The sequence below is a fragment of the Microcebus murinus genome, chromosome 17 (genome assembly GCF_040939455.1).
Source record: "Microcebus murinus isolate Inina chromosome 17, M.murinus_Inina_mat1.0, whole genome shotgun sequence".
NCBI lineage: Eukaryota > Metazoa > Chordata > Mammalia > Primates > Cheirogaleidae > Microcebus > Microcebus murinus.
In genome coordinates, this window is record NC_134120.1 from 45,713,231 (window position 1) to 45,725,546 (window position 12,316).

At 42.6% G+C, this 12,316-nt stretch overlaps 1 protein-coding gene across 2 annotated transcripts in view; it reads right to left on the reverse strand.

Moving 5' to 3' along the window:
* Positions 1 to 7,591: 7,591 nt before the first annotated feature.
* Positions 7,592 to 12,316, reverse strand: part of GATA6 (GATA binding protein 6) — a 31,227-nt gene continuing 26,502 nt past the window's right edge. For both annotated transcript variants that reach the window (XM_012746253.3, XM_075993597.1), the window contains one exon: positions 7,592 to 8,985. In XM_012746253.3, the coding sequence (XP_012601707.1) occupies positions 8,818 to 8,985 (168 nt within the window). In that variant the 3' untranslated portion in view covers positions 7,592 to 8,817. The remainder of the gene's footprint in view (positions 8,986 to 12,316) is intronic.

Consider the following 12,316-nt stretch of genomic DNA (forward strand, 5'->3'; position numbering starts at 1 on the left):
TGGTGTTTGGAGACATACGCTTATCTTTGAAAACCCATGTTAGCGCAAGTCTCAGTATCTTGTTAATTCCTACACTGATTAATGAATTCTTGCTCAGCATAGTAAGACGTTACCAGCCTCCGCCAAAGTCCAAGCGTTTGCTCACATTGGTTGGTCCTTGAGTTTCATTCAGCGACTTAGCTTAGCCCAGCGCCAAGGTAATTGAGCCACAAGTCTGCAAACCCGGGTTCTATGCTGACTAGCTAGGACTTACCTATCTGAGACTCGGTTTTCTCACACAGACCTCAGCAAGGTCTCTTCCATCTCTACAGTTACATGAATCCATGATTTAAGCGAACACATGCAGTATGAGGTACGTATATTTCCTTAATCAGACAATACCAAGAACAGGGTTTCGACCAGCAAATGAACCACAAGCAGTGCAAGCAAAAACTGCATATTCCCTCAGAAAACACAAGAGAATCAACTAAAAAAAATTAATAATAATAAAATAAAAAATATATATATATATGAGAACTCAGAATGACTCTGGAAAAGAAGCTTATTATACTCTTAATAAACATAAAAACCAATTAGAAGAGTTACAATAACCATCAAAAAGTATTGAACACTTAGGAATATACTTAAGCAGAAACATACACAAAATCTGTATGAAGAAAAGTTTAAAATGCTAATAAGAGACACAGGAAAAAGATTTAAACAAATGAAAAGATGTACTTCATCTTGGATAGGTTGACTTAACAAAATAAAGATACTAATTCTCTCTAAGCTAATCTAAAATTTTAATATTATTCCAATAAAAATACCAACAGGATTTTTTTTAACTGAGCAAGCTGATCTTAAAGCTTGTATGGAAAAATAAATATACAAGAAGAGTGATAAAATTCTTTTAAAAAATAGTGATCAAATTCTCTTAATGTGAAGAAGCTAACCCTCTAAATATTAAAACACATTGCAAAGTATAGTCATGTACCATATAACATTTTGGCCGATGACAGACAGGTGGTCCCATAACATTGTAATACTGTATTTTTCACTGTACCTTTTCTATGTTTAGATGTTTAGATACACAAATACCATTGTGTTACAACCGCCCACCGTACTTAGTATAGTAACATGCTATAGATGTTTGTAGCCTAGGAGCGATAGACTGTATCACATAGCCTGGTATGTGGTAGGCTCTACCATGTAGGTTTATGTAAGTACACTCTGACGTTTGCACAAGGACAAATTGCTTGATATATTTCTCACAAAGTATTCCTGTCATTAAGCAAGGCATGCTTGTATAATAATAAAATTAATATGTATGAGATTGAAGCATAAACAAACATACCATTGGTGCAGAATAGAAAAATCCAGAAATAGACCAAAATATATATAAAAATTTGTATTAAACATATATCCACATAAGAATTTATACAAGAATACATATACATATGAGAATTTATATATATTTTTGATTCCCATTTTGAATCAGTGGGAGAGAAATGGATTATTTAGGAAATGATGCTGGGACAATTAGGTCACCACTTGGAAAAACATAAGGTTGAATATATACTCTACATGTCACAACAACCAACAATAAAAATTCCAGATGGAAAAAAAATGAAAATCTCAAAAGCAAAACCATAAAAATACTAGAAGAAAACATGGGCTTTTAAAAAATAATCTTAACTGTGGAGTTAAAAAAAAAAAAAAGAAAAGAAACACTGCCTTATGTTCTATTTAAAAAAAGAAAGAAAAAAGAATCTTAACTGTGAGGAAGGCCTTCCTAAATATCATACAAAACTTCAAAGCCATAAAAGAAATTATCAACAAGTTGAATTACCTTAGAAAACCAAAGATCATCATGATTTTTTAAAAGTATAAACAAAGTCAAATAAAAACCTAGGAATATATATATATATATATATATATATATATATGTATATTTCAGACAAAGGGCTACTTTCCTTAATATGCAAAGAGCTCTCAAATCAGTGAGACCAATAACTCAGTCGAAAAAATAGGTAAAGAATATGAACAGAGATGTGCAAAGAGTTCACATAAAAAGAACTACAAATGGCTCTTAATTATAGGAAAAGATGTTCAACCTCATTCACAATAAGATAAATGTAAAATAAAACTCAGAGAATGAAGATTCACAAAGAAACTAAGAAAAAACAGACACTCCTGTACATTGCTGGTGGGAGTGCAAATTGGTACAACCTCGGTGAGAGGCAAAATCTATCAAAATAAAAAGGAGGTGCCCTTGACTCCGTGTTGCCACTTCTAGAGATTCATCTCCTAGGTATAAGCTGCGCATGTGTGAAATGACACATGTAGGATATTAATTGTATTACTTGACTAGCAAAAGACTGGAAATAAATGTCAATAGGGCACTACTTAAATAATGAACTACCCAAATATACTCACTTAAAAAAGCAAAATGCAAAGCAATGTATGTAGTATGCTATCCCATGTGTAAAAAACTGGAACATAGGCAGGCGCGGTGGCTCACGCCTGTAATCCTAGCACTCTGGGAGGCCGAGGCGGGCTGACTTCTCGAGGTCAGGAGTTTGAAAAAACTGGAACATAGATACTTTTATATCTTTATGTGTATATCTCCAGTCGATGCATTTAATCTATACAAGAAATAAGAAATTACATCTGAGAGAGAAACAGAGTGATTGAGGAAGACAGGTAAGAAGGACAATTAGTTTTCACTGTATTCTAATTTATAGCTTCTGAATTTTGTACTAGTCAAGAAATTTCAATTAACGCAAAGGCCAAAAACTGCAGCTTCCTCGGCCTTACGTAGGACCCATAGAATCAGATTCTCTGGGGAGGGAGTTAAGGTTTTTGCAGTTCTAACAAGCCCTGTAATACGTGATTCTCGTGCACAAGGGAGTTGGAGAACCCCTGACACAGAGCATCACTGGTAATGCTCACTTATCAAAATAATAATAGCAACAATGATGTCAGCAGTAATGAGCACTTACTGAAAAAGATAAAGCCCAGGATACCACTGCCAAAAGCTTGTGCAAGTTTTCCTGAGGAAAAAAAGTCTTTGGCACAACTAAGCCCAGAAAGATCTTACACAAGGAGGTCTTCCTCATTCTCTGTGGTGTTCAATTTAACCACTATTAATAATCTCACCAGCTTTTTATACTTTGCGAAATGCTTTTCCCCTAATCTTTTGAGCTAGGTAAGAGCCTAACAAGCCATACTTGAAGTTACATGAAAAGGGGAAGGGACTCGTTCCAAAGACGATGCCTCCAAACTCACCACTTTCCAGCTAACTACCAGGCACCACCTCGTACGTTCTAAAGAAATACCTAACTGAAAGAAACGTGGACATTTACTAGGTTTCTGCAATCTAGGCATACTTGTGTTGCAAATCATAATTGTGTATTTCTGAGAGCTAGGGGAGAAAAAAGCCTCAAATCTCAGACAGTGTTGGCCTCTCCTCTGCGTTCTTCCATTTCTTCACCTTTAAATCAAGATGAAAAGACAACACGGTGTAGTGATAAAGAGGTTGTGCTCCAGAACCATACTGTCAAGCCAAGCCCTGCCACTGTGCAATCTTGGGCAAGTTACTTAACCTCTCTGTGCCTCCATGTCTACTGAAACATCTGTAAAATGGGGATAGTACCACCTCATTTACTTGGTATGAGGATTAGACAAACATATGTGAAGCACTTGGTGTAGAAACGGGCACAAAGTGCTACATAAATACTTACTGTTATTACATCAGCCTTGGAAGTGTTAAAGGAACCAAATTCACAAAAATAAGGGTAGAAACAGTGGAAGGAGCGGAGAGACAGAGAGGAAAACTCCATAACAGCTAAAGAGAAGACACAGAAGGCAAATAACAATGAAACATTGGTTGTTTCCAAGAAATAAAAAACCAACTACAAGATACTGAAGCAATGGGCCAAGCAAAGCAAAGCTGTTTTTTCCTTGCTCTGCGGACTGCTCAGCTGCCAGACTTTTCCATTTTCCGGTCTGGGTCTCTATCGTATACGTTTTATACGGGGGCCCCAGGCCACGGAGGCTCAGTGCTGGGCGCGGTGGCAGCTCTCACTGAGGCCCTGTGTTCATGACCATGACCAGGACTCCCACTCTTTGCTGAGGCTACGTGAGGACTTCGCCTCCAGACAGATGAGACCGGAAGCGGATAGAGGAGATTCCAATGCCACCAGTCTCCCTAGTCGTGGAGGGGCCCTGGGAGGCTCCTCAAACTCGGGAAACCCAGACCAGGCCACAGACTCGCCATCAGTCACCCTGCACAGAGCCCACCGTTGGGACTGTGGGACGCACATGCAGATGGAAGGGACCTCCCAGCCCACACTGTTTGAGCCCGAGATCCAGCGAGAGCGAGCCCCAAAAGCCGTGGGGTATCTAGATTATCTTCAGAGATGGGACCACTAAAAACTGAAATATAAGCACTTCTAATAATTATACACTCTTTAATCGCTCTACTTCAGTCATTTTAAAAATGTCCATTACTTTAAAAGAAGACCACCAAGCAACATAAGTATCTCTGGAACGGAAATAGTGGCATCAACTGTACAACGGTCACTTCCCTGTGACAGCTACTGAGCAGGAAGGACAGTGAAGCACCGGTTGTCACTCCAGGTGCCTAGTTCAGATTCAGGGACGCGTCGATGCTCAGTCTGACCTGAGTCTTAGGGGTTTGACACACACCTGCAATACCCTCACTTCCCTGTTAGAACGATCAACCATAATTTATTTATCTAAAGTTGCAATGAACTTACGTAGGCTGTTAGCCCGCCTACATCTTTGCAGTTGACCAATTGAGAACACCCTATGTCCCCTGCACGTCCTGCAGACTCCCATCACCTTCCTGCACCTGCTCCTCCTGAACCAAAGATCCCCAGCGAAGCAGCCTGCTCGGAACCCAGCCACACAGAAGCCATCCCGAGGCCTTGAGTTGCCAGAGCTGTAGGTACTACATTTTTACCCACAGACCCTGCCTCAAAAAATTGGCCTAGCAAGTGTATTGTTTGTTTCCCATTTAAAATAATCAAAAAATATCTGACTGCCAATTAGAACTCCCAAGCAACAGAAGATAACTAGTATTGCCAAACTGACTTGCTATTATTTCAACCCAGAAACAAAATGCATTTTAATGAGCCAGAGCTGCCTGATTCTGAATAAATGTTTGCCCTCTGCCTCCTGCCCTGCTCTCCACACACTGGAGTCACAGGAATCCACAGATCCCATGGACAACGAAGCCACCACACTACAAACTGAGTCTAGAATTTGGCAGTAAAGACTTTCTGTGCTGCCCTCCCAGCAGCTAATTTATCTATGATCTGAAATTACATCAAATTTCCAAGGACTGGAGAAAACATTTCCCATGAGCAAAAAGTTAATTTATTTGCACAGGGAAATGAATGGTTCCCTTTGCTTTCCTGACCCTCCCACAGGCACCAGGAAACAACAGTAAGTGACCCTGAAGAGAGATCCCTGACAGAGCCTTCCCTTACATAAGATCACCTAAAATCAGCCATGGGTGACAGAGGACATAAATCCTACAACCCATGGTAACAGGTCTGCAGATTCTTTAAGCTGAAATGTCCCATCTATTTAAATGCATTCCCTATTAAGAAATGACTTGGGCTGGTCTGATGGTAGTGGGTTATCAGAGCTCATTAACATTAGTGTTACTAAAGTCGGTATGCAACGCTCACTGCTAAATTTCACTAGCTAAAAATAAATAATTAAATAAGAAATGACTTGTTTTTGGGTTTTCATGTCATACTTTGGGGGAGGAGTGCTGAGATTGTGTATTTGGAACAAATTGTCAAAAAAAATTTTGCTTTATGAATCAGAGGTAAGAAAGTAGTCATTTAACACATTATTGACTGCCACACCAGAAAAAAAAATTTTATTCTACAAAAATAGAATAAAAACTTTGAAAACAAAATGATCTTTTCTAATTTAACGAAAAATTTGTTATTTCTTATTGGTTTCTGTGTGAGTTACATGCAACTTGGAAAATAGTTCTCGGGGCTCCCAAGGTGATGAGACGTTTGAGTTATACATGGTTCACAAGGCTCTGGGCTCAAAATTAGCATGAGTTAAATACAACTCACATGGCAGTTAGTGTGTTAAAAGGCCCAGATTAGTGGAGTTTGTTGTGTTAGGACAGGCTACAAGAAGCCCCTTCCCCCTTATAATTTATTTCATGAGAACTAGAAACCTTTCCACTTTGTGATAAAAAAAAAAAAAAAAAAAGACGGGAGCCTTAGCAACACAGTGACATTTTAGGATTGGAAGGATCAATATCTGAGACCATCCCCAGAAAAAAGATCAGTTGGAAGCCCCAATAAGAAAAACTCACTTCTCAATCAAAGCATATTAATTATAATAACTCCCAACCCACCAGAAAGCACTCAAATTAATAAGAACTGTAAAAGGAAGGCGATAGTAATTTTCTTCTGCTGTTGGAGCAGCCCTGTTCTATAAAACGATTAGCCCAAGTCAGACTGGGACCTTTCATGCATCCTCCCTCCAGCTCTGCCACCCCCTGGGGTGGGGGGAGTCACTCATTTCACCCTCCTCAGCCTTGTTCAGGAAGCACAGGTGACCACGGGACACCAGACTCTTACAGAGCACAATCTTCTGACATGCCACACTCATTTTAACGTCGTTAACACTAACGCTTCCTCTGTGCCAAGCACTTTGTACGGATTGTCTCACTTAAGCCTACGAGTTACACGCTATTTGCCTTATTTTACAGAGTAGGAGAATGAGCGGTGGATAACGTGCCCAAGGTCACAGGGCTCATCCAAGGCCAAGGAGGGACTTCAAGCCCAGCGGCCCCACGGCACACCCAGCACTGTCAACCACTGTTCCAGCCCAACGTTCGGTATCAGGCGCATGTGGGCGTCACTGAATTCCCCAGACAGGGACACACACCAGCCCTGAGTCTGGCATCCGCCACCACTGAGGAAGACGTCTCTCCTCCCGAAAGACTCAGACTGAACCCCGTGGAGTGGCAGTATCAAGTACATGAAAAGAAACAAACATGCTGCACACTCAGGGGGCCAAGTAAAACGCCACCACTTTGTGTTGTGCGGCAGCCTCCTGATTTCCTGAAATCCACCCAACAATGCACAGAACACAAAGAGGCTGTGGGCTGTTCACATCATTTCTACATATCTTCTGGGGAATGGAAGGTCTGCAACCTCGGTTGAGTTCATGGCACTTTGCAAAAGGAAGGAACTAGAAAGGAAACCGTTCTGTTCTTGGGCTGCAAAGTGTATTTCATTGACAAGAAAAGAAAATCTGGATTTTCTAAAATGTTTTGATGCTAAACAGAATGCTTATAATCTCAGATAATGTCATATAACACTGGTTCCTTCTCACTTATAAAAATTGTCCCCAATGGAATAGAAATTGATAACTAACTCCTTGTACCAACTTCAAATAAACCAAGATATAAAAGGTATAAAATAGCTCCCAGAAGGACCATGCTTTTGGAAGGAAGCAATTTGTAAACTCACATGCACTTGTCTTATATGAATATTTATAGCCACATACAGAATCGAAATGAAGCTAAAAGGGAAGGAACTCACTGTACAGAAGACAAAACAATACCCTTTTTATTTTTAAAACTCTGGTGAAATAGGTTTCCATATGACATCCCATTAAAAAAAAAATTAATGTAAACCAACCTGCCTGTGGGTTAGTCATACTGTACAGACTTCATCAGAGTGTTTACAGTTGCCTAAAGTATTTACAAATGCTATCCGTTAGGTAGTAAGGTTTTGTTGCAATTTTTCCAGCATGTATTCCGCAGTAAAATAAAGGGGGTATATTGGTGTTCTTGTATAAAAATTCTTAACAAATGGAGAAAGGGCAATTTTCCTGAGAGAAGATTTGTTCTTGAAATATTTTTCTTTAACAATTGGAAGTATAGAAATGGGATGTAGTTGTAAAAGAAGCAATAAGAATGTCTAAGTTAACATTTTTTCTTTTAAATTACTTTAAGTACCATTAAGTTAAATGTTTACATTCATTATAAAAATGCTGTTAAATCTTATGCAAATGATTTAACACTGATTGCTGCAACGCAAATTGCACTTTTTAAAAAAATTATTGTATACATGGAAGAAAAATATCTCACTTGCTACCCTGTTTACAAATCCCGACTGGCTTCAGATCAGTCACCCGACATGAACTTCGAGAAACCTCAGGCACAGTGTACGTTACAGTTACAACGCAGTCTCGCAAACTGAGTGATGTTCTGGACAAGAGACCTCACGCACAGGCGCAGCCTCCAGAGCTGTGTACCAAACAAATGGCCTCAAACGATCTTCTCCGTGAACGCATGTGAAATTTGGACGTGTGTCATGGTATTCTTCACAAAAAAAAGAAATTTGGATGTGGAAAAGGTACGAAGAAATTCTGAAATAACCAACATCAATCAGAAGAAGCACATGATTTGGGGCAATACACATAAAATCTTTTTTTTAAAAAAAAAAAAATCTCTCTCAATAGTCCTTAGCAGGCAAGGCCCTGGTCCCTGTCCAGGTTTCTGGAAGTGGCCCCGTGGTGAGCCCGAGGCAGGCTGGCTGGAGGTGGCCCTGGCTGAGGGAGGAGGAGACGTGCTGGTTCTCTGGCCCTTCCGGGGATCGGCTCCATCTTCTCTTGCTGTTCTCAGCAAGCCTCTTGGGAAATACATCTCTTTCAAAATAAAGGCACAAAAATCACGTTCTGTCGGCACAGTCGCCACTGTCTGGACTGCCGGGCAAAGTCAGACCCAACCGCAGGGAGGCCCTCCCGCCTCCTGGCAGCGCGGGCTCAGGCCAGGGCCAGGGCGCACCAGGAATCCTGTCGCACGGAGGATGTGACTTCGGCCGGCGAGGCCAGGCTGACGCCTATGTAGAGCCCGTCCTGGCCTGAATACTTGAGCTCGCTGTTCTCGGGGTTGGCGCTCTCTCCCGCACCAGGCATCACCGGGGCACCCGCCTGGCAGAAAAAACAGGGGCCGAGAGAAGGAGAGAGAGAGACGGTTACACTCCTGCTAGGGAAACACGAGGGAACAAATGGTCGGTGCAGCAAGGCCCAAGCTGCTCCCGGGAGTCCCCAGTGAAAAAGCAGCGACGTCAGCACTACTGCTCCCGGGCCCCGGCAAGCAGGGGCTGTCCCGGTGTTGGGCAGTGCCACCGACCTCACCCTGGCCACTTAGAGACTTTAGAACTCATGGCAGTGACTGGACAAGGGAAAGGAGAACCAGAGGAATCCTCTTCGTCAAAAAGTTGCCAAACTCTAAGGTCTCTGACAGTGAAACAAACCACACCTCGTAGGTAAATGGGCGTTAATAATGCACCCACAGGCCGGGCGCGGTGGCTCACGCCTGCAATCCTAGCACTCTGGGAGGCCGAGGCGGGCGGATTGCTCAAGGTCGGGAATTCAAGACCAGCCTGAGCAAGAGCGAGACCCCATCTCTACTATAAATAGAAAGAAATTAATTGGCCAACTAATATATATAGAAAAAAGTAGCCAGGCATGGTGGCATGTGCCTGTAGTCCCAGCTACTCAGGAGGCTGAGGCAGGAGGATTGCTTGAGCCCAGGAGTTTGAGGTTGCTGTGAGCTAGGCTGACGCCACTGCACTCACTGTAGCCTGGGAGACTCTGTCTCAAAAAAAAAAAAAACATGCACCCCCAGTCTAATCATTTCAAAAGAGAAAATGCAGGCCGGGCGCGGTGGCTCACGCCTGTAATCCTAGCTCTCTGGGAGGCCGAGGCGGGCGGATTGCTCAAGGTCAGGAGTTCAAAACCAGCCTGAGCAAGAGCGAGACCCCGTCTCTACTATAAATAGAAAGAAACTAATTGGCCAACTGATATATATATAAAAAATTAGCCGGGCATGGTGGCGCATGCCTGTAGTCCCAGCTACTCGGGAGGCTGAGACAGAAGGATCGCTCGAGCCCAGGAGTCTGAGGTTGCTGTGAGCGAGGCTGACGCCACAGCACTCACTCTAGCCTGGGCAACAAATCGAGACTCTGTCTCAAAAAAAAAAAAAAAAAAGAGAAAATGCAGAGCACTATACACACACACACACAATACACAGCCATCAGGCTTAGCGATGATGTCAAAGTCTAAAAAGGAAAGCTACACAGTTCAGCATTCCCTGATAAATGAAATATTTCGGCGCTGACTTCATGGAAAATAAACCCATGCCTATACCGGTTTTAATATCTACCTCATTTACCTTAATTCTTTACAAGAACAGGCTCTGTTTGAAACAGACCACATTACAAAGAAAATGCTAACATCCTCTATCTGTCAGGATTGGGGCAATTATTAATATTTCTGGAAGCACAAGTTCACCTTTCCCCTGTTTCATTCATTCCTTCCATCCAAACAAAAAAGGCCAAATACAAAACATTACATAATTTAGTAGAATCAAACCAAAATAACCAAAATCTGTTTAGACTACAGTTTGGAAAATCGTTTGCTTTTGAAAGATGTCCTGAAAAGTCTAGCCACAATCGTGTACTTTTTCATCCCCTTTTCCTTCTGAAAGCTCGGAATCCCCCTTATTTCTCCCAGGCTTTCAGAGTTCCATTCCATAAGTTACTGAATCCTTGTTATTTGACAGAGAAAGAACATTTTGTATTTTTCAAGGAATTTCTTTTGCACTTCACAACCCCATTAAATCCTTAAAGCAGCCCTTTATCTGGCCGAGCCGAAGTCACACGGCCCTGAACGGACGTGGTGAGCCTCCAGGCCTGGGGTGAATGTGCTCCTACCCTTCTCCTTTTCCCAACAGGATCCGCTTTGCTCCTTAACCCTCCCAACAACTGCATGAAACTGGGAGGCAGAGCTTCAGGAGAGCTACCCCAGCAGGTCCTATGACCCATCCAAACTTTTCCCCAACTGGACAGCCCACGCCTGGCCCCTCCACGGGCAACCAGTCCTTCTCTTTCCTGACAAAAATGAGGGTTTCTGAAAGTCCAGCAACAACAGCAGCCCCAAACTTTCGTTTAAATAACACGGAACATAAAGGCTTTCGTGTTATTTAAACACAAACTGAGGGCTTTCGGTGCATAAAAAAGCAAATTTTCTGAAGTTGAAAACGGATTCTTGTGAAAATTTTGAAATAGCTGAAATAATCCTGTCAAGCCAACAGAATGCTATAGATTTGGTCGTACTTATAAACATGGTGATTAACTTTAGCCCTTAATTCCAGAACTTCTATTATAAGCAAATCCAGTGTGGATCCAGATTTAACACTCAAAGAAATAAACGAAAGGATGAATTGTTTGTTTTAGAAAGGAACTAGTATACCATTGGAAGAGTGGGTTCCTTTAACGATTTATGTCAGCCAACTCTGCATGGATCTGCCTACTCCAAAAAAAGGGCACATCTGCGTGTGTCTGACCACATGGGACTTCGCGGCAGGCAAGTGTCATTTTCTGAAACGCAGAGGGTGCCCGGGCTGGCTCATGAAGCAGCCGCCTCAAATGGCCAGGGGGTGCTGAGACAGCGAAAGGGTCTGTCACGACCACCGCCACCAAGAAACATCAGCAAAGCAGCAACTGAGAGCCGGAGACCAGAGCTAGAACCCTGAGCTCGTCACTGTCCCTGAGGAGCTGCCGGGAAGGTGGGGAGCCAGGACTCACACCTGCTGGGAAGTAGGCCGTTCAGCTGCCCATTGCGGATGAGACAGGGTCGATGAGCGAGAGTCAGAAAAGGAACTGCAGAAAGGCAAGGATTCCTGGCAAGCGCGCAGAGCGGGCTGCATGGCGGGGACTCGGAAGTCCCATCCCGGCTCAGTCACCTCCTGAGTCTCCTCCTCTGCGCACTGCTCAGCACATCACCCACCTCAGGTGTGGTTGTGACACAAATGAGCTAGTGTTTGCAGAAGCGTCAGCATGATGGCTTGCCATGGTAAACATTCCAGAAAGGGAAGCTGTTGTTACTGGCGAGAAAAGGGTGTTCGCGATGAGAGGCAGGCCGCGGGAGGTGGAGAGGCGGCGGCCTGGCCTGTTCAGAAGAAACCCCGGCCGAGACGGAAGAGCGTTAAGCAAAGGGGTGAAGAAAGACCGTGTGAGAGAGGTAAACTAGAAGGCTTGACGTCAAACTTTGTGTGCCTCAGTTTCCTCACCTATAAAATGGAAATAAAATGAGGCACCTATGTCATGAGGCTGTTGCAAGAATCAAATTAGCTAATATATATAAAGCCCTTGTATCAGTGTTTGAGAATACTCGTGAGCTACTCTTGTTATTTTATTATTATTATTCTTAAGGGCTAGATGACAGGACCCATTTTATTTTCCACCATTCATTCATC